This window comes from Ictidomys tridecemlineatus, chromosome 10 (assembly GCF_052094955.1).
Source record: "Ictidomys tridecemlineatus isolate mIctTri1 chromosome 10, mIctTri1.hap1, whole genome shotgun sequence".
In the NCBI taxonomy this organism is placed as follows: Eukaryota; Metazoa; Chordata; class Mammalia; order Rodentia; family Sciuridae; genus Ictidomys; species Ictidomys tridecemlineatus.
This window is the reverse complement of record NC_135486.1, coordinates 85,964,790-85,988,309: the sequence shown is the minus strand read 5'-3', so window position 1 is coordinate 85,988,309 and position 23,520 is coordinate 85,964,790. Positions and strand designations below refer to the sequence as shown.

At 39.9% G+C, this 23,520-nt stretch overlaps 1 protein-coding gene across 1 annotated transcript in view; it reads right to left on the bottom strand.

The window, feature by feature from the left end:
* Positions 1-1,919: 1,919 nt before the first annotated feature.
* Positions 1,920-23,520, bottom strand: part of Cubn (cubilin) — a 268,053-nt gene continuing 246,452 nt past the window's right edge. Inside the window, exons 61-67 of the mRNA XM_078023361.1 lie at positions 16,899-17,061; positions 16,353-16,558; positions 13,013-13,154; positions 11,880-12,061; positions 7,243-7,408; positions 5,172-5,407; positions 1,920-3,676 (exon numbers count right to left, since the gene is read on the bottom strand). Coding sequence (XP_077879487.1) covers positions 3,569-3,676; positions 5,172-5,407; positions 7,243-7,408; positions 11,880-12,061; positions 13,013-13,154; positions 16,353-16,558; positions 16,899-17,061 — 1,203 coding nt within the window. The 3' untranslated portion in view covers positions 1,920-3,568. The remainder of the gene's footprint in view (positions 3,677-5,171; positions 5,408-7,242; positions 7,409-11,879; positions 12,062-13,012; positions 13,155-16,352; positions 16,559-16,898; positions 17,062-23,520) is intronic.

The window sequence follows — 23,520 nt, the reverse complement described above, 5'->3', positions numbered from 1 at the left end:
TCATGTGTCTCCACATTCTCTATCTTGCAATTCATTTTTGGATAAAAAGCACAAGATCATACATCTATCAAATTTCATCTTGTTACAACTGGACAATTGTTCTAGAAAGGCAAGACCCTCCCTTTGGATTTTATGTCATTATTCATGACATTCACTATTTCTTCCATTACAATGCCATGCATAAAGTTGATATATCTATCTATAATACATAGTTAAAGGAAGCAAGGATTTTAAAGGTGAGACTATATTATTTATGCAACTCTACACTCTGTGCAGAAATGATTTCTCTAGTATTTGAATACTAGGATTGGACGAGGTAATACATTCTACATCTCCTTTCATTCAGTGGGTTTCTTGTTCTTAATAGACTTCACTTTTCATTTTTAAACATAAAACAAATCTCTGGTCAATTCTCCTCTTCTGGAGGCAGTGGAACACTATCAAAGCATTGGGGTTTTCTGGACAAAGGAAGCTAATCACTATCTCAGTTACAGGTCTGGGAACAAATAGGACAGCAACATGCCATTGTGTGGAACTTATTCTACTTGCTAAATAACAACCCATATTATTTAACTTGATGAACTGTGCTACAAAACCAACAATAGGCAATGGTGGTGCTTACAGAAAATAAGTACCCTTGAGGACAATAAATATACAGTTATGTCTTATTCATATAAGAATTTTCAAGATACCCTATGATTACAAAGGTTACTCCATGCTTCTCAGGGATGAGTTGGCTTATGCAATTCTTTATTATACTCTCTTGCTTATTCTTTTGTACTTGGTAATAAATATAATTCTCTTTAGCAAATGTTCTTTATTCCTTGTTGAACCTGAACAAAAATATGCAAAACCATATGTCAGGTCTAGACCGTGCTCCTCCTTAAAATATCATTTGAAAATTTTCTTTTATCCAAATATATTAAACTGGTAGAATTTCTATTTCATATAAATGATTTAAAATACTAATTTTATCCTATTTCTAGGAATATTATCATATGCAGAGCAGGCTTGGAGATTTTCCTTAAAAATAAATCAGCTAATCAAAATAACTTCTGGCTTTCACCTGAAGTATTTTCCAAAAGCAGAATTTGGGTTGGTAGTAGAAATATAAATTTTTTGATGCTGTTTGAATAATTTAGCAATAAAGTTAATAGATGAAAAGATCTTCTGCCTTTCCAGGAAATGTGCCTATAAGAAATAACTCACAAAATATTTTGGAAAATTGGGAAAAACTGAGTGAAGGAGACAAGATACCTCCCTTTAGTATCGTTTCAACTTCTTGTGAGTCTATGCATTTCAATATTTTTAAAAAATGGTACTAAGGATTGAACCCCCTCTTATAGTCATTGAGCCACATCCCATCCTCATCCTAAAAATATATTTTTAAATTCTATTTAAAAAATCCACTGGATGCTTATCTGTTACAGTAGCAGGTTAGAAACAAAGCAAATATGTGAAAAGAGGAAGCTGTTGAATAAAGTACATAAGTATAAAAACTGATAATTATATGATAAAAAATATAATTGAGAACACTGGAAACATGCAAAATGTTTCAATAAAGCAAATTTAATGTGTAGAATATAATATTTTGTGCAGTAATAGTCCAGGGGTGTGAATACTATGTGTATATTGGCAAAAAGAATAGGAAAATTTAAAGAGGGTAAACAAGTGAATTATGATAGAGATTAAGTTTTATATTTTTGAAAAAAATTAATATCAACAGTACATTGCTTTGGGGGGATCAATGTCAAAAACATAGAACATTAATTTTCATTGGTACCTATTATTAGTTTTTTAGCTCAGTAATTTATTTTAAGAATAAATGACTCTCTAGAGACTTCAGCAGCTCTGGAGACTACTGACTGTGGCTGGTGTCATCATGGTTTTCCTTCTTTTTTTTTTTCTTTTGAGAGAGAGAGAGAGAGAGAGAGAGAGAGAGAGAGAGAGAGAGAGAGAGAGAGAGAGGAGAGAGGAGAGAGAGAAAGAGAGAATTTCAATATTTATTTTTTAGTTATTGGTGGACATAACATCATTGTTTGTGTGTGGTGCTGAGGATCGAACCCGGGCCGCAGGCATGCCAGGCCAGCACACTACCACTTGAGCCACATCCCCAGCCCCATGGTTTTCCTTTTTGTGTCTGTTTTCAGTACAATTTAAGCCCAGCCCTGTGTAGTTGCAAACCATCTTCTAGCTTCAAATGGTCACTGGGTTGTTCCAGAGGCAGGATTAACCCATCCTCCTGATGATCTTTCTTCATTTGGCAAAAGAAGGAGTGGACAGAGCAGGATCACAGTGACAGTTATCTGTCAGGAGGAAATCCAATGTTAAACAATTGTGGGGACACTCAAGAACTGCCTTCAAAAACACACAATTTAATAAGGGAAGACTAAATACAACTAAAAATGATTAAGAAAAAAATGTGGGATTGGGGTGTAGGTCAGTGGTAGAGTACATATTTAGCAAGAAGGCCCTGGGTTCAATCCCCAGTCCACCAGCCCTGCAATGTAACAAATATTTTATTTGATTACAAAAATTGCTATGAAAACACGGAAGAAGAAGAAGGAAAAGGAGAAGGAGAAGAAATAATAATTCCTACTAATAGAATTCTGGAGGCTCCAAGCAGGTCATAGTGTTGAACTGAATTGTAAACAGTGGATAAGATATTTAAAGAAAAAGCAAAGCATCCTTAGTTTAAAGAAGTGTGGCGCATCCCAGCAGCAGAGGCAGGAGGATCATGAGTTCAAAGCCAGCCTCAGCAAAAACAAGGTGCTAAGCTACTCAGTGAGACCCTGTCTCTAAATAAAATACAAAATAGGGCTGGGGATGTGGCTCAGTGGTTGAGTGTCCCTGGGTTCAATCCCTGGTCCATCCCCCACGCCCCACCAATGTAAAAATTTTTAAAAAAGGAAGTTTGGAAGAAAGACCCCACACACAAGGAAAGAAAAAGGGAATGTTCTAGGAATGTGGAGTAGTGGATAATAGATAATAGAGAGTGAAGAATGCACAGAGAAATTCAATAGCCAAGGTAGAACAGGGGGAGTAGAGGTGGGGAAATGCTCAGCAAAGCCAGGAAAAAAACCGAAGCTTGAGGCAAATAGGAGAGAAATTGAAAGAATTCAGAGGTCACAGCAAACTTTCTATATTAAGCCATACTTAAAGAACATATTTTAATGAGTTAAAAATTAATGGAGCATAATCGTGGTACAATTCAATAATGTTTATTACCTCTAATTTGACATTCACAGTGAAAATCATTCTTTCATTGTATATTAATTTTTTAATTTACGTAATATTTTTAACCCTTTTAAGACTTTTAAAAAGTTTCAGCTCAAAAATTAAAAGAAAGGTGTGCACAGCCAAAACTCAAAAAGTTATTATTTTACATTCAAAAAAAAAAGAACACTAATATACAAATAGCAATTCCACACATTCTTTGGTGAAAACCATAAAAGTTCAACTTATGATCAGTGGCATGGGCAGGAGTCCAGGATGGCATAGTTCTGTCCAGTGTGATGTCTGAAGCTCCCTGCAGCAGAGCCAAAGGACAGAGGAAACCCATGCGCCATCAGCTGTCCCACGTTAACCGGAATGCAGATGGATACACTGCATACTCAGCATGGAATTTTATGAAGACTTGATTTGAGGAAGCCGCAAAGGGAGCTATGTTAGTATCCTAAAATTGAAATAAAAAAAAATGAAAAGTAAAAGTGACAATTTTTAAAAATTTGGATTTTTTTTAGAAATGTTAGTATAGTTTACAAAAGTATTATGTCAAGAAGTTTTAAGAATTAACAGTGAACCTGCATTTACTTCTAGAAGTCATCTTGCCCAGAATTAATGTAGATTCTTTGCAAAAGAATATGGCCTAGGGTGAAAAGTTGAGGAGAAATGGGCACCTGGGTTACCCAGGGGTTTCTTGGGGGTAACTAATATGATCATATGAATAAAATAGACTATTTTCATCCTCAACATCTATAGTTAGTTTCCTTTTGGAATTGACTTTCATATTATCTATGAAATGCTTGGGGGCAAGAGGTAAGATTCATTTTTATCTGATGTCTTAATTATTCATAGGGCAAATATTTATAAGATACCATTAATATATGGGTATTTTTTTTAGTATTGAGGATCTTAAAAAATGAACAAAACAGACAAAAAGCCTTTCTCTCACAAGGTTTACACTATTGGGCTCACAAGATTTACATTACAGCCTTACCTAAGAGTCATCAAAACACAGATTTATTCCCAAGATAGCAAATTATTCAAGTGAGTGAAGGAGAGAGATTTTGCTTTGCTTCCTAAGAGATATATTAAAGTATGTGCAATATTATTTATTCTTTTGCACAACCACCTCTTACTTCCATTTTAATCTGCTCCTAAATTTTGATAAAGAGCTACATATGCAAATACAGGAAGCAACAGGTTTGACTTCTTATTCTACATTGACAAACTAATATGGTCAGTTAACAGAAGTTTTATACACTTCTTTGATTTTCCTTGTATTTCCTGTATTATCTAGATAGTCATATCCTGCTGCTGTGAGTAATACAGGATTTCCCATAAACAATGGCATTCTATCAAAACATAAAACACACAGAAGGCTCATCAGGAGCCACATTGCACTTGACAGCTCTTTAAGTAGCTATTTTTTTAAAAAAATAGAGGATGTTAAAGGCATATTCTCACAATATTACAGTTTAGCAAGGATCCATTACATCTTATCTTTATGAAATAAACTATAGTTCATTTCTTCAAAGAATTCCTGCAATTTTCAGCAAGAAGTAGATGAAATGGAGCCAGATGTCCAAATTTTCTATAATTCTATATACTTAGAAACAAACATAAGTATTAAACTCGGAAAGGGCATCAAAATCACACTAGGAGCTTAAAAAAAGTTAACACAGATATGTGGGAACTGGAAGTAATTTCATGAACGATTCTGATGATTCTGATGCAGTCTGCTTTGGTAACTATTAAGAGTACTATAGCACAGTGCCCACTAGATGGCACTGGTGCCCCCACAATAGAAATCAGAAAACTGTACAGTACCAAATTTGCTAAGGCTGTGGCTTTGTTCTTTGCATGTGTCTACCTTAAGAGTCTATACTGAGTTACCATCATGATTTTAAAATAACAAGTGGGAATCTAAAAGTGTTTGCTGTACTCACTGCTCCACAATACGGTCCAGAGGATGGAGAAGTGGCATTTGGCCCATTATAGAGTATGAGATAGTTCTGGACGCAGTCTCCTGGATCATCAATGCTGATAAAGTAAAAGCTGACGGTGACAGGTCTTCCAGCAGGAGCAATGAGAGTCCATTCGCAGTGAGTGTTGTTTGGGTACGTGCTGGGATAGCCAGGGCTGGTAAAGGAGCCACTGTCTCCATAAAGAGTCCCACCGCAGCCTGCAAGGAAAGCACAGCAGAAAGTTTGATTCAGCTGATTCAGAACCAGTCAGCTTTCGTGCGTGTGTAAGAAAAGTAGACCTTTTTATCTTAAGGGGATGAGACTTTGCAAGAACAGTAGAAGGCCAAACCCCCTTCTAGTTCCTTCCTCTGTGGGCTGCATCCTTCCTCCTGCCACCTCCACCTCTCCCATCCCCAACAAACGTTCCTCTCCCTGCATTCCATGACCCAGGTGCACCTTCCTCCAGCACTATTCTTTGAAAAAAGTAAGTTAGGGACAACGTGGAAAAACAAATGATGTGGCAGAATAACTGTAATTCAGAATGAAGTCGTGTGTGTGCTTTTGATGGTGCACTCCTAATGCGCTGAGTTGAAGATAATGACATTGAAGTCAAATTCAAGGTCAAATTCTGAAGGGGAGGTACAAGAGAATGAAACTGACCAAGTTACAATGTTCTATTGTTGGTGTGTACAAACATATAACAACAAACCCCACTATTATGTATCATGATAAGGTACAAGTTCAAAATTAACTAATGAATAAATTGGAGGAAAAAAGAAATATAAAAAAGGAAAATTATGAGCTGAATGCAAACTATGGTATTGTAGCTTTTGATATGAATCACTTTACAAGAAAAGTGATTTTTTGCCAAAATAATAACTGACAGTTTTGAGATTGACATACTTAAAGTCAAACTCCATAGGCACAGGTATTTATTTATTTTTTTAAAAATTTTTTTTCAGGTGTTGATTTATTTGATTTGTTTGTTTGTAAACCAGAGTTATCACTAGTTAGGCTGGATAGCCAAGGGGGATCCAGAAGAAATGGCCTGGCATAACCAAAAAGCACCTGAGCTGGCATCTGTCCCCCTTTGCCACAGTCTAGCTGTGCATTTGGGGCAACACATTAATCTTAGTGTTTTCTGTCCTCACCTATAAAATTAGTACTTTGGAGATAGTCTTTAAACCTTCTTAAGTTGCAAAGATTTCATTATCCATGATTGTCTTGATAGAACCCTGTTCTTACCCCTCAGCATATTTAAAATGAGTCTTTACATCTTTTTTTTTTGATGGGGTAGGGGAGTTACCAGGGATTGAACTCAGGGATCGTTAACCAGTGAGCCACATCCTCAGTCCTATTTTGTATTTTATTTAGAGACAGGGTCTCAAGCACACTTTTGCTGAGGCTGGCTTTGAACTTGCTAACCCTCCTGCCTCAGCCTTCTGACCCACTGGGATTGCAGGCATGTACCACTGTGCCTGGCTCTTTCTATCATTTTTATTTTGAAGGTTTTCCGGACATTTCACAAAGATGTTTCTCTGCTTTTGAGTTATCCTGTATTGACATTACTTAAATTTCCTTCGGTTGTTTAATAACCAGCCAACCGAAAATACAAGAAGATACTTACTACCCTGAAAAAAGCAATTAACTACAGGACAGCCCATAAGCCACAGGGACTATGAAGAGCACAGCTGCTCACATGTGCTTGAGAATGTGAAAGCCATTTGGCTTTTTCATTTTAATTCTTAGAGGACATTGTGATGACCAAACCAAAAGCAAAAATTCTGACAAAACAGAATTTATGTAGGAATTAAAAAATTTTCACACCTTCTATATTCTTTATAGGTAAATATATATTCTTTTACATAGAAATAGTGAATAAATATAGAATTTTTAAATATCTCAACTGTTTCCAATTTCTGTTTTTAACAGGAAATCATGAAATACATAGATAGCTAAAAAGAGAAGGTCACTTTAATTGTGCTTTTCTATTAGACACCTTATGTTAGCTTTATGTACAACTGCTTTGCCCCCAAAAGGGCAGATGTCTTACCAGAGGGTGATGAGGCCCAGATAATTTCATATCCATGACTGGAAATTATATTATTGCTCTTAAATCGTAGATACAGTTCATTGTTTTGAGAGAAGATGGGGTTTGGCTGCAGAGTTCCACAATACTTGCCAAGTAGTGGTGAACTGCTACTACTTCCATTTCTTACCTTTAAAAACATTAATTATTATATTTACATTATACTTTCTTCACCCATTTATTATAGCATACATTAAGACATGAAACAATGAGAATGATGACTTTAAAAAAAAAGCTTTATTTTTTTTGTACCTAACAATGAAGGGAGGCTGGGGGTGGGGCTCAGCACTTGCCCAGCAAGCCCAAGGCCCTGCATTCAAATGGGTCCAGAGTTGGGAGACCAGCTAGGCAACAAAGCAACACTCCCTCCTCGATAAACAAAACCCTTAAAAAGTAGTAAGAGTTCTCTGAAAAATACTTGCAGAAGTCACCTTTACTTGCAAAAAGAAATGTTTAATTTTCAGATCAAAAACCATTTCATTTGGATTCAGAAATACCCAGTCACCTATAGCAATTAAAACACCCGGGCACATTTTTATATACTAGTTGATACTGTGATCCTATGGCCTAGGCTTTTCGAAAGACATTTTGAAGAATATAATTAAAGTGAATTTTTTTTTTTAAAAGATGTGTATGGGAGCAACACTGCCTGCTCTGCTTCCAGTCAATTACTATCTTGTACTGTGTATGGTGTGTGTGTGTGTGTGTGTGTGTGTGTGTGTGTGTGTGTGTGTATGTGTGTGTGTCCCATTGAAAACTACTCAGCAGAAAAGAAACTATGAAAAATAATGCAACATACAAAGTATAATAAAGTTCAGAGCAAAAGCAATTTCTGTATGGGAAAAGGATACGACTCAATAAATCTATAACATTTCTGACTGTTGTTAAATATATTTTAACAACAGATTCCAAGGCTGAGTAGCTTTCCTTTTCAGCTCACAGCCTGGAGAAGACATAAAAACAGGAAGTGAGTCATTGGGCATTGGGTGGCGGGATAGATTACCACCCTGGGAATGCAACCACATTTGTCCTCCAGCTGGGTTCCTACTGAGCATTCCCAACCAGTCCCACTCTGAAGAGCACTTGGGGAGTCTGAAGAGCACTTGGGGAGTCTTCAGGGAGAGTTATACAGGCAATGTATAGGTGGAACCGATAAAGTCTGAGTTCACTGATCTGATTCAAAATCTAAGAAGTTCCTCCAGTCCGTTTACTGGAAAATCTGATTAACTGATGTTTTCCTTAAGTCGTGGTGTTGTTCCAAAAGTGAGTGCTGGTCTTGTTAGTGCTGGTCTTGTGTTGATTTGGTTCTATTCCTGCCTATGTAGTAACTAATGGGAAAGAATAATGTTTTCCAGGGCTTGTTGTTGGATGACTTTGCCAAATGTTTAAAAAGGTGTCACAGAGCAGCCATAGAGAAGGGAGCTGCCATATTTAAGAATGCTGGAGGGTCTGACCTTCTACCATTAAACTCTAGAGTCTGGGTCTCTTTCCCTCTGGGTCCTCTTTTAAAATGCCATTGCTCTGTAGGGAAAAGTGAGACATTAATTCCCATTGAAACTGCTAAAAACTTGTCATAGTGACTTTTCTCTTCATAGAGGAATGAGATGAACTAATATTAGAAGGCATCTCCGCCGGGGCCTTAGAGGACACTGAAAGGAGGGGTCAGGACACTGAAGATTCTAGAGACTGGTCTCTGCCGGCAGTGACACAATTGGAGTCCTCAGAAAGAGTTTGCAGTTCCCGCCAGGGTTCCTGTGAGTGGAATGCAAAGGCTTCCTGTGGGGCTCCAAGAGGCCATGCCCATGGTCTTCCCTCTGAAAACCAGACTCGGCTACATTTTACAGGCTGATGTCCTCTCTTTGTTTATGGGATAATAAATTTCAGATCCATTCTGTGGAACAAAAAGGACCACGCGGGGGCGCAGTTCTCACCCTCCAATGTTGGAAAGCAAACCTTTACTTCCCAGCATCCAGCAGGCAAATGGCAAAGGCTAAATTTTCAGTCCCACTCAGATTTGAGGAGAATTAAGAAGAGTTGCACAGTGACTCTGACCTGACAGGACTATTTGAGCCTTTCTTCCTATCCCACTCCTCCCCTGGTTTCCGCTTTATTCTTCATATAAATATTTGGATTTCCCTGGTGACTAAGGGGTACCGGTCTGAGTTTAATATCCTGACTGGCACTAACAATAATGTATTTCTCCGTTTCCTCCCTGTTACATCTGCCTTTTCCCTATTTCTGGTCACAGCAAATATTCCTCATGAGAAAGGCCTGAGCTGCTTCTGGAAATTCATTGTACTGTGGGTTAAGGATACTGATTAGCAAGGCATTTCTGTAAGTTCCAGAAGGGAGAGCCTCACCAGGAGTCATGTTGAAGCTGACTGCAGCTGGGACACCAACTTTGTACCAAGCCCAGGCATTGCAGACTGGCTGGAAGAATCAGCAACAGCACCAGAGGCCAAGACAGCTGAGAATGGAGGTGGATGAGAGGAAGGGGGGCAGGCTGTTGGGACTAGAAAGCAGAAGCAGCCTTTGGTAGGGAGAAAAGGCCATAGTTACCAAGAAATAGCTGGAAACAGAAGCCAGCAGAAAAGAAAAAGACTGCAAAAAAGGCTGCATACCCTGTTTAACTTGCATATTTTGTACAGGTCAAATCATTTTGGACTGTTTCAAAGATGGAAATGCTAACTACCCTAATCTGATCATTACACATTATATACATATTATATACACATATCAAATTATCACAATCCACCCCACTACATATCACACTACATAAGTACATCCAAAATAATAATAATTATTTTTTAAAAGTCCTGACTTAAAAGAGACAATAGAAAGAGCTGGGCACTGTGGCACATGCTTGTAGTCCCAGTGACTTGGGAGGCTGAGGCAAGAGGATCCTAAGTTCAAGACCAGCCTCAGCAACTTGGCAAGGCCCTAAGCAACTTAGCAAGACCCTGTCTCAAAATAAAATACAAAAAAATAAAAAAGTAGGCTGAGATTGTTGCTCAGTGATAAAAGCACTTTGTTCTGGTTCAATTCCCAGAACAAAGGGGGAAAAAAAGCAGTAGACAAAGAAATAAAAATAAAACTCCATGTCAGGTAGAAGGGAGGGCAAGTAGACATTTTCAAATCTTTCTGAAGCTTCTTGTGTATGTGCAACAAGGCCGATTTAGACAGCCTCAGCTGGGGTTTAGATTCAAAATTGGCTGAACAGGGATGCCAAGCTCATTTGGAAAATCTCCCTAGAAAAAAATCCCTGAACAATGATGTGATGATATCAATTTGCACATAAGCAATGCAGGTGAGGTAGAGCAGACTAGACTCCCAGGAGCTACTCTAGTGGCACTGGACAATCCCAGAGGTGCAGCCACATGACAAGCACAGCTCTGCTCTCTCTCAATGTGCTTTGATGCAGGGTGGAAGAGAAGCACACTGCAAAGACCCCTCCAACCAAATTAGCTCTCTCTGGTGGTGGTAGCAGAGGAAGAAGAAGCACATTTCCTGCACCTATAGAACACGCATTCAAGGAATAGTGCAGACACCCCAAACATACTGTAGTCATCAGGGAAATTAGGAAACTATTTAGTGTTATTATTCATTCCATTTTTATTTTCAGATGGCCCTTCTGAAGCCATTGCTATCCTCCACCTCCAAGATCACTTCACTACCTTTTTGAACCTCCCTCTTGTCCTTCAGTTGGAATTCACATGTAACCTCCTTATTGTAACCGATGTGAATCTGCAATATGTACATAGGGTAAAAATGGAAATTCATAATCCGCTTGAATCAAATGTATGAAATATGATATGTCAAGAGCTTTGTAATGTTTTGAACAACTAATAATAATAAAAAAAAGAGACCTACTCTGTCTCCAGAGTTAGATGCCTTTACCGTGATGGACTTAGTCTTTTCATGGTGTTGTAATTGATTCTTAGCATCTGTTTTGGTTTAGATATGTGGGTCCCCCAGAAGCTCATATGCAAGACAATGTAAGAAAGTTTAGAGGTGAAATGATTGGGTTATGAGAGCCTTGACCTAATCAGTGCTTTAATCCACTAATACTGGGTGGTAAATGTAGGCAGTTAAGGTGTGGCTGGAGAAGGTAGGTCACTGGGGCCATGCCTTAGAGTTTGTATTTTGTCCCCGGTGAGCAGAACTCTCTCTTTCTGTGCTTCCTGATTGCCATGTCCTGAGCTGCTTTCCTCCTCCATACCCTTCTACCATCATGTTCTGCGTTACCTTGAGCCCAGAGCTATGGAGTCAGCCATCTTTGGACTTAAACTTCTGAAACCACGAGCCCCAAATAAACTTTCCCTCCTCTATGTTGTTCTCACCAGGTCTTTTGTCTTAAAACACCACCTGTCTTTCCCTTCAGATCATGACTCTGAAGGGTTCATGTTTTCCTTCTTGTTGTAAGTCCAGTGCCAGGAATAGAAGGTGCTCAGTAAATGTTTATGAACTGAAAGATACATGAATAATTAGTGAAATGAACAAGGGGCATATTAGCAGCACTAGAGAAAAAAGTGGAAAATTCTAAGAGATCCATCCATCATCTTTTTAAATAATCGTTCAAATGACACCCCAATGCATGTTACCTCCAAGAAATCATGTGCACAGTTGCTTGAGTCCTCGATATCAAACGAATGAAAAAAGAGGGTAATGGCATGGTTCTGCGGGGCTGTGAGAATTATAGTGCAATCCAGGTTATCATTATAATTATCAGGCCATCCAGGACTCTTCAGATTGCCAAATGCTCTGTTGTATTGTCTGTTGCAGTCTTAGACAGAAAAAAAAATCTCAGAAAAAAAAATGCATGCCCCCAAATACTTAGTGTTCTTTCAACTTGACAGAAATAATTTTAAAAGACCATTAAATCTGAACAAATTTTAGGGGAAACTAATCCAGTCTCTTCATTTATCTTTGAGATAATTGAGACCTGAGAGGCGACATGAACCACGCATCCCACAGATGTATACAGGGGCTCCTTAACACAAACACCCCATTGCGGGTATAAAATATGAGAGCTTTCTTTAAAGGGCATCCTAGTATCCTTTGAACTTTTATGATCACAGTGAGGTATTGGTGGCTGTCACTTGGACCCTTTTTTAGACTCAAAGGTTCTACCTCCCAGGCAGAGATTTCCATGAGGATTTCCCTTTAAATTCTTTGATGACTGAATTGTTATGCTAGAACAGTAAATCATTGTTCCTTTTAGTAAAAAAATAATACCCATTTTTATTGTTTGTTTGATTCAAAGGCAGCTTTTAATCAGGTTCAAAATAATAAAGTCTCTGAAAATAAGCTTCTCATTGATAGTAACAGGTAATCCTTTTCAAGTTTTTATAAAATCACTTCCTAAGATACAGCAATGCCCTGCTTTGTGAACCTACTAAAACTCACTGGACTGTAAACTTTGAATAGGTGAATTGTATGACAGGGGATTTCATGTGGATAAAGCTTTTCTGAAAATATATGGTGACTCCTGTATGCTGTCAGTGGATAATTAATACAATAACTGGTCTATTTTTCAATTACTCTATTGTACTATCTTTCAATTAGTGTTGTATTCCTCTTATGTTACCAGGAACTAGCTTTAGTAATTTGCTAAATTGGGCCTGGATTCTAGTTAAGGGTCTTACCTCCTGTGGGCTTGGGTTACCTTAAATTCTAGTGGTCATTGTGCCCATAGCCATATTTCCTTAGAAAAGATGGAAGCTCCAGAACTCACCTGCAATCTGATAGGTGAAGCTCACTCTAGAGTTGCTGTTTAGAACTTCAGATTTGAAAACCACCATGGCAGTGCTTGTGGAGGAATAAAACTCGGGCAGAGCTGTAAGATTTCTGCCACAGAAATGGACTCTTCCATCACCCTGAAATGAATGGAAGCCACATTGTGTCAGATTCAGTTCCAGGAGAGGACAGCTGTACCAGAAACTCTACTGTAAAATCATGGCTTACATATTCAGCCATGGAACCCAGCTCTAGTCTCTGAAGCACTCTGCAGCCAGACTTACCAGTAACTTGGACTTGACAAATACCCACTCTCCTGGAAGGATGGGAGATGGGGGCCAAGTGCCTGCCGAAACCATGGACAGACATTTCCCTGCAGAAATCAAGACTGCTCCCTTCCCAGGTTATGTCACAGCTGAGGCCTGTTTCCTTGTTCTGAGCAGAGTCCAGTGTTTGAGCTCACTGCAGGTCTCCTACTCAAGTCTTTCCCACTATCCTGGGCCCATAAGACTCAAACCCTTCCCCTGATCCAGTCCTTGCTCCTCACAGCAAACCTAAGCAGACCCTTTGGCAATACTGACTCCCCCAATGTAGCCAGTGCCTGTTAGGAGGTCACTGTTCCTTTTATAAGACTCGGGCAACCCACATTCCCTTTCAAAAGCATGGGGTAAATGCAGTCAAACACCTATCCATTTTGCACAAAACCAACTTGTACCAAAATCAGGATGCTGGCAGCCTCCCAGTGATAAGTACCTTTCTCATACCTGCAGTTCTTGGGCACCTACTGAAGGTGCTTGCTCCACCCCAGCTTGCAGACTCCTGTTACTGATCTGGGCTTCTATGCCCACCCCCATCCCACCCACTGCCTGCTGCTATTGGTCCTTTCCTAGCTTTGCCTGCTGTATTCTCTGTACTTTGGCTGCATTATTAACCACCCTCTGTCTACATCTCTCGCCTTTCCATTTTGTGGTCTTAAAAGTGAAACCTGGGTTTCCAGCGCCTCCTAGGGGAGGTCATTCCTTTTCCATTCTCCACAATTCATTGAGTAAAAGTGAAGGAGAGGGGTGGGGGAGCATTTCTTCATGTTCCTCACTGCAGCATCTGTCCTCACCTCAGGTCCTCTTTAGAAAGTCTCTACATGTGGCCAAAGAGACTCTCTGACCCTTTTCATCATTTTTATTTACTTTCCTCCTGGTTACTTCCCTTCATTTATTAAAGATTTGTGGTATCTTATCACAAGTAATTTTTGCACCCCAGTTCCTTTCTGAACTTGTAGAGGTTTGGGTGATTTTATAGACAGTTCATTAAACAAATCTCACTTTGAACTTCTTAACCAGTGATGTTCATCTCCACTCTCTGTAGTTTTCTACCCGAAGGCCAACAGCATACCTTCCATCTTCTCTTATGCCTCCACCATAGAACCCTTTGACAATCTTCCAATTAGGGTTCTCTTTCTACTCTTGGAGAGCTTGGAGTTCCAATTTCTCCCAGCCCATCACCATTCTTCTTCTTCTTTTTTTTTTTTAAATCCTTCCTCTCTACCTACCTAGGATGAAATCCCTGTCCTTTCCTTATTCATTCAATTGAAGGACATTATTCAGTTGCGACTAATATTGGGTATTGTGGGGAGCCACATTGAGTAACCATGCCTTCCAGTCCTGATGCACCACGGGGATCTGAAAGATTACTGTAGTCTGGTGCCATTGTGCCATGACTTGTGACTCTTTTTCCCCACTCCAATAGCAAGGCCAGTCTTTTGAGTAGGCGCACCCCTGGGATTGAGCTACACTCACCTGTTCCTTTGTAATCCTACCCCTTTACCCTTTTTGGGATAGACTGTTCCATGGAAGCTCCCTTTGTGTGTCCCCTTCTCTTGCTCTGCCTTTGGGAATTGCCTTCCTAGCTGTCAGTCAATTTGCTGACAGTAGACATCTCCAAGCTATACTCAACTGCCTGAAACCTGACCCCTTGCTTCATTTGAATAGCTTCTCCCCCACAAAAGGGTTCAGCACTTTCTCTCTCTCTCTTTCTCTCTCTCCACAGACCCCTAATGTCAGAGGAGCCATCACAGGACCCAAAGAAAAAGGTATCTCTGTCTCTTGTGTGATTATTTCACATAGCCCAGTTCACCTGGAGTGACCCTGAGTTTTTTAGTCATGAGGAATGAGACGGTCTTATTGGAGGCAAGTCCAGCTGCCAACAAGTTCCATAATTGCCTTGTGCCCTGTTCATGCTATTTTTGTGCCTAGTTGAGGGGGTCTTCTCTGTTCCCCATTGACTCAGCTTCATAAAGCAATGGGAAATCCAAAGAGCTTTTATACCCAAAGGATCTTATCTCACTTGGCTATAAGCCCTTCTGGTGAGACTCCCATGGGGGAATAGGAATTTGGTCCAGAAACCATCAGAAATGAAATGAAATGATGATCCCATGTCTCGGCTACCATGGGAGCACAGCACTAATTTCAGTGTCTAAGACTTGCACAAAATCAGGAAATCTGGTTTCTACTCAGCTGCCTGCACAACTTGGACCTCTTCACAGTACAGTCAGATAAACTGACTCCCCACTAAGACAGGGAAGATGACTTTATAGTGAAGATGACTGAAAATTCAGAAGGTGACAGATGGGATTTTACTTCTGCCAGCCCAAAGGGATTTGAACAATCCCCTTGGAATGAACAAGTCAGTCACTCTTGAAAGTGCAAAGACAGCCCAACATCTTGCTCATGGGAAAGTAAGACTAAGCTTTTTTTTTTCTTCCTTTTTTTTAAGCAAATGAGTTCTCTCTCTCTCTCTCTCTCTCTCTCTCTCTCTCTCTCTCTCTCTCTCTCTCTCTCTCTCTCTCCTCTCTCTCTCTCTCTCTTCTGTCTCATAATACCACAAATACAGTGCTACTGACATGGCATGAAATGGCTTCTTGGCCTATTTTCCTGTGTACTGGGTGAATTCCTTCTGGCCATCCTAAACACAGATACTACTAACTAGAAGGGTTTCTCTAAGTGTGGCTCATGGAGTTCAGGACACCAGAGATGTCCATCAAAAATTTAGATTCATGGGTACTATGTGGAGGAATCCATCTCAGAAGTTGGCCCTGGGCAGTATGCCTCTTGAACAAGATGCCCAGGTAATTCTTAGGCATCTTGATGTTTGAAAGTACCTGACCTACAGAACCAAGTTCAAGTGTTCCTCTTCACCTGAACTTTGGGTCTGGCTGAAAAACATCATGCTGAAAGTAACTTTGAGGATTTATTGAATCATGCCTTCATGGCTTGATTGAGTGTTTTGCAAATACTAGTGGCAAGGTCACTGGATGCAACTGTAATCCAGTCCATAATCATTACCTCTGGCAAGTCTTGAACCTCTAAGTAGTTCTGTGCACAGTCTTGCGAGTGTAGCTGAAGTGCCCACACAGTTATCTTCACCTGCTGGTGGGGAGGGGCTTCAATGACCCAAGTACAGGTGGACAATGGAACACTCGGGTTTGATAAATAGGGTGACGAAGTATTTTGTGGGGTCCAAGTTGCATTGTATGTTCCACCACAAGGCACTGAAGAGGGAGGAAAGAAACAACATAGGAGATATTTCACTCTTGTCTCCTCACACAGAGTCTTTAAAATTCTGCTTTCCCTACCCTGCTGGCCCAAAGGAGAGATAGGACATCTTTCTATTAAAAATTTATGAGATATTCATTTTTGATTAAAGATTAGCAAATTTGTACTATTAATTAAAGACAGAGAGAATGACATGAGTTCAGTAATCAACCAAGAGTGTAATTAACATTAAGTTTAGTACCTGAGTGTAAACTTAATGAGAATGCATTATTTTTAGTACATAAATACACATGCATTTCATAACCTATATTTTAAAAATAATCTCAATTTACTCACTGTCCACGAAGGTATATGTAACATTAAATCCTTCTCTTTCTAGAGTCAGGTCACTGACAAATTGAACTGTGAGGAAGTTACCGGAAGAGATAAAAGGAGCAGGTATGGTGGAACCACAGAACGTTGCGGCCAAACGGTTGTTTTCACTCTCCCCATCATAGATCTGGAGAGAAAGAAGGTTCTCAGGTCTCTATATTCACAGGGAAGTTGCCCATTTTACACTAAATTGGATATGAACTCACCACAGGTCATGACTAAGGATCTGTGCGTTGGTGTTCTATCTTAATTCAGGAGTAGATTTGTGATGGGATCAATTTTCAGGGAAAAAAAACAACAACAACAAACTTGGTGCAATGCCTAACATTTGTCCTATCTTTGGGAAGGTCATATACGATTTAATAAAAAATGTGTCACTAGAGTCATCAAATCCATGGCTACCTTTACCTCTGGTCCAAGTCACTCTGTGGTCTTGCCGGGACCATTGCTGAGGCCTCTGTATGGGGCTCCCTCTTTCTGCTCTTTCTCCCTCTTTCCTCTGTTTTCAAAATGTCAGCCAGACGCTACTGTTAAAGTGAAGTCAGACCAGGTCACCTCCCTGCTGAAGAGCTGCCTCCTGTTCTCTTCCTGTTTTCTCCGTACAAAGCCAAGGCCATGACAATGGCATTCCAGGCCTAACAGAACCCGGAATCTGCTCTCCTCCCACCCTGACAGCTCTCATTTCTTACTGTCTCTGTTTTGCTCACCATCCCAGGCACAGCCACGCTTCGAGGCTGATGCATTTACTGTTCTTTATGCCTGGATTCCTCTTCCCCTGTATCCATCTAGTTTGTTTTCCAACATTCCTCCAGATCTTTACTCAAATGTCACAGACCTGGGAAGGATTTCCCTATGTAAAACTCTCTGAACATTCCCCTTCTCCTTTCCTGCCTGATCTTTCTTCAGAGCCAGCATCACCTTCTACATAACTCTATACTTGTTTATTTAATTATCTTCCCCTCTAAAAAGAATGCAAGTTCCACAGAAGCACAGATCTCTGTCCTGCTCCCTGCTTATGTCCCCAGAGTTTGAGAATGTCTGGCACAGAAAAGGCACTCCATAAAAAACCTAATAAGTGAAGAAGTGCTTGGATGTCTCTCTCCCACCACCCACCTGTTCTAGGCTGTTTTGTGTTCCCATATTGGAATACCACAGACTGGGTAATTTATACAGAAATGTATTTCTCACAGTTTCTGAAGTCTGGAAAGTCCAGAATGAAGGGACATCTGTGAGGGCTGGGCTGCTGCATGGTGACAGGATGAAAGAACGAGAGCCTCTAGCTCTGGTCTTTCTCTTTTTATAAAGCCATTAGTTCCATCCTGAGACCCCACTCTCATGACCTCATCAAACCCTAATTATCTCCCAAAGGCCCATTAGACCCATCACAAAATACCAGCAACAAATGAATCTGAGGATTAAGTTTTAACACAGAACTTGGGGGACACATTCAAACCACAGCACCACCCGCTTCCAAATTGTTCTCCCCAGATCTTCTTTATCTCAATAAATGGCTCAAGTCCCAAACTCCATTCATACCTGATTCTCTCTCTCTGTCCTTGCACTTTTTCCTTCTGTCTGTGTCCTCACATCTCCCACATCCATTCCATTCCATCTTCAAAATACATCTCAGAGCACCTCATCCCCATGGCTGTCACCAAGACCCTTAACCTCTGCCTTCCGGACGTCCTTCTAGTGGATCTAATTCCACAGAGCATCTGCAGTGTGCTCTACCAAGCTGCCCAAACATTCGCAAACTTAAATCAGATTGTGCTCCTGCTTTCCCTGAAATGCCCCAGTGGATTCTCATGACACCTACTGCTTTTTTTTTTAATCAAAATCTTTGAATATTTACTTTTTCTTGCTTTTCAGTACATACATTTTGGTTGAATTTTTCCCTGAAATCTCTATATTTTTTAATTTTTATTTTTTATTTATATATGACAGCAGAATGCATTACAATTCTTATTGCACATATAGAGCACAATTTTCCATTTCTCTGGTTGTATACATAGTATATTCACACCAATTCGTGTCTTCATGCTTGTACTTTGGATGATGATGACCATCACATTCCACCATCATTAATAACCTCCCGCTTCCTCCCACCCCCTCCCTTCCCCTCCTACCCCTCTGCCCTATCTAGAGTTCATCTATTCCTCCCATGCTCCTGCTCCCTATCCCACTATGAATCAGCCTCCTTATATCAAAGAAAACATTCGGCATTTGGTATTTTGGAATTGGCTAACTTCACTTAGCATTATCTTCTCTAACTCCATCCATTTACCTGCAAATGCCATGATTTTATTCTCTTTTATTGCTGAGTAATATTCCATTGTGTATGTATGCTACATTTTTTTATCCATTCATCTATTGAAGGGCAACTAGGTTGGTTCCACAGTTCAGTTATTGTGAATTGTGCTGCTATAAACATTGATGTGGCTGTGTCCCTGTAGTATGCTGTTTTTAAGTCCTTTGGTAGAATACCTGCTCTTTGTCATGGTCTGCAACCCCCATCCAATCTGGGACCCCCTCTCAGATGATCACTGCTTCCTTCAAGTGCTTCATCCCAGGAGGACCCTGCCCATGGCTTCTGTTATTAGTGGCAGCTCTTTCTACAGCTCTTGACTCCTTGCTCAACTTAAATGTCACCACCTCAGAGTGGCCAACCCTACCCCCTGTTGTCCTTCCCCAACATCATCCTTCATTGTTTCTTATAATCAAAAATGTATCTTATTTCTTATTTGCTTTTCCTGGTTTCTCAACCAAAAAATAAAAAAAAGTTAAGTCCCATAAGTGGGGGAACTTTGGATTATTCGCTGTGATGTCTTTGGCACCCAGACCCATCCCACCTACCATGAGCTTATGCCAACACTTGAATGAGTGGATTCTCGCAAACACCTTGCTTAAAAATGGAATGTTTGTCCCTTCTGAATAGTTTTCACTATATTTCTAAAATGAGTATTTGTGTTTGGGGAGTTCCAAATATCGAAATCCTAACAGAACTTCAGAACAGCCACGACCACTGACTTTATGTTAAAATGCTAGGGTTATATAAAATGAAGATGGTTAGTCACTTCCAAAGAAAAAGTAAAATAAGTTTTACACTAGATGGCACTGTCTCTCCTACTTAAATATTTGAGTTCTATAATCTAAAACCCCTCATTTTGCAGAAGAGTACATTTGCCAAGTTTGAAGTAAGAGGCTTTTTCCCCATAAACAAGTTAAAGTTTCATCATGATCATTTCTGTCTTTATGATCACAATCCTATTAGCAAGCATGAGTCTTCTGTGTACCAAGCTTCAAAGGTATAAAGCAGTTTCTCTACTTTCAAGGTGCAGAGAGAAACCAGAGAGAGGAAAGGTTCATAAATTAAGTATATCTCTGTCTCTCTCCTTCTCTCTCCCCATCTCCACACATGCATGTGTGCACAAGTGCATGCACTCACACACACACACACACATACACACACACACACACACACAGAGAGAGAGAGAGAGCGAGCGAGAGAGAGAGAGAGAGAGAGAGAGAGAGAGAGAGAGCATGTATAAATCATATAGGGAAACATGGGTAAAGAATGGAAGTGTGTTGGGGTTGCCAGGGTCAGGAAAGACTTATCGTAGACATTTAAGTTGGCTCTTAACAGTAAGAAGAGACCTTCCAGATCTACAAAAGGGAAAGGGCCTCCCAGCCAGCTGGAACACGAGGCTGAAGACATGGTGTATGAGATACATGGCACCTGTGTTCCATGGGACTGGAAGCTCGGGCGAGAGAACAGGAGAAATGAGGAAGTGCCCTGGACAAGGCCATGAAGTTCTCTGCCTTTTGAGCCAAGGAGTTTAGAACTCACCCTCTAAGAGTTAGGAGGTCTGACTGAGGGTTTCGATAGATAACTGTAAATGTGAAGGAAACTGAGAGGGAGAAGCCACGGCTGGATAGAAGGGAGTTATGTCCAAGCCTAGCCCTATGCTGCTGTTGCATTTGTTAACTCTCTGCCATAATAAGACTTCCCCTAATTGAATTGAAATAGACATTGGTTGGCCTCTGGACAACCAATATGGGTTCCTGGACTCCTCTGCAGTCAAAGCCAAGATATTCTGCCTCTCCTCCCCGACCCTCTAAGGACACCATTTTTTCCACTACGGACTTTTGCAGGGTGGCTCTACAGTGTGCTGGAGAGGTGCACTGTGCAAGACTCAGGAGGACACAGATGATGCCCTCAGGACCAGGATGATCACATGCAGCTACACCCTGTCTTCTGGGAGCCCACCTTTGCTGGTATAACTGCTTTAGAACTGGAGCTTGAATTATGACCTAAGTCTTGGGGATGTGGGTATATGCTGAGAAAAACTGTGTGTTTTCTCACCTTTTAAACTCTTTAACAGTTTTAGACTCTACTTAATATCTAGAAGGAATTGAGCAAATAATTCAGTGAAGGACAGTCTCTGACGACAGCTACTTTAAGGGCCTAGCGTTTACCTGGTCATCAATTTGTGCAGTTGAAGAAATGGGAAGGAAATTTGGGGCTTTTAATTTCTGAAAACTTTAAATGCCCAAGAGCAACAGACTCTGAAATTGGAAATTAATTCTTTTTCAAAATTATCAGTAACTCCAGACATTAATTTTCTTAGGATGGTATCCTTTACTATATCCCAGGATATTTAATAACAGGAGGACTTTGATAGTCTTATGGAGTATTTCTAAGTTGTTTCTTAGAGTATCTTCATGGATTGTTTCATCTTACTGCAGAACCTCTGACAGGGTCTGCTTGACAACACACTGGGGCATAAATTTGGCATGGGGAAGAGAATACAGGGTCATTTTTTCAGGTGTGGGGCTGAACTCCAATCTACTTCAGAACCTTCTGGGGGGAAAAACTGTGCTAATCTTAATGATCTTAGGAAGAGCCACAAAGAAACAACGATTAGAACCAGCTCCAATACAGGTGTTTTCATAGTATGTGTTAGTTTTTTTTGTCCCTCGACAACATACCTGAGATAATCAACTTAAAAGGAGGAAAGGTTTATTTTGGATTCTGGTTTCAAAGATTTCAGTCCGAGGTTGCTCGGCCTTGTTGCTTTGAGCCTATAGCGAGGAAGAACATCATGGCAGAAGAACAAAGCAAAGAAGGCTGTTCCCCTCATAGTGGTAGAGAAATGAAGTTAGGTGGAGCCACCTCTTTTCTGCTGATTCCCTGTTTTCTTTGCATAGAAAGTCAGTTAGGGTCACAGTCCTGACCCTCTCTGCTGCCTCACCACTGAACCCCACAGGAATATCTGAACCCATCAGGGGGGTTTGGTGACAAGAAGCTGGCTTGAGACTATATAGTACCCAGCCCCTCCTTTTCTCCTTAATTTTGGTAGCCAGCTTCCTGCAAGAGTCACAGTTTTGTGATATTCCTCCCAATTTTGCAGAGGGTAACAACTGGGAGTAAGATTCCACTTATTTCATAAAACCCTGCTGAGTCGAGTCGTCCCATGGAGGAAGCCCTTCCTGAAACCTCAAATGAAGCAGGACGGATCCTCTTCCGCTATTCATCTCTACATCGTTCATATTCTGCATTTTTTGGCACATTGCAGAATAATATATCTGCTCACATGTCTGTCTCCTCCACTTGACTGACAGCTCCTGGGAGCTTTCACTCCTCAAGTTAAGTCTTTAATTCTGCACATCTCCAGTGCCAGGGGCAATGGCTGCCAAATAACCTCATGAAATGAATGTGATGTTGATTTTAGTAGCAATTGCTCAGTGAAATACACAATTCACTATGTACCACGGTTATCTTACGTTGAGTCAACTCTTTCAAAAACACGTTATAGAATTATGAATGAATGGCAGAATTGGCATGATTTTGCTTATATGTCTACCTATAGAGTTGAATTAGGCTAGCTTTTCTAAAAGGTGACTTTATTATCATATCTAAGAAACAATGTAAAAGGAATCAAATATCCCATTTACCACAGAAGATCTCTTTATTAGACACCTGTCAATTTCATATTCCAAAGCTATTTTTTTTTGTTGGCCAGTTACTAGAAGTAGGAAAAGCTATAAATTAAGGGTAATTGCTATCCCAAACAGGAAAAGAAGAATAGACTTAAACACAATATCTTTAGGGAAAAAAGATATTTTATTATGAAGTTAGAAATTACCTTACTGGTTTTGATGTTGCTGTTTCTGTCCTAAGTGACTTGAAGAAATTCTGACAATTACAAGCTGTTACATGACATTATAAAATTACACTGATAGAAAATTCAACCAACTCTCCTCCTAGCAAGACCACACCCAGGACATCCAAGATGAATTGAAATTTGTAGTTTATATGTGAACTGATTATTTTTAGTATTTTAAGAAAAGGAAATTCCATATCTTCTATTTTATCTAGAATTACTCAAAGAGATAAAAGAGAAGTCAATTTGTGAATGAATTATGTCAAGCACAGTGCTGAACCCTCTAATATGAATTACTTTTAGGCTCAAAATAGCCATGCAAAGCAAACATTATTATGTTATTTGTTTTTAATAATTGGAGTGATAAGAAACCAGGAAGATAAAGAAATTTGATAGCAAAATTGAGTTTGAGTCACCATACT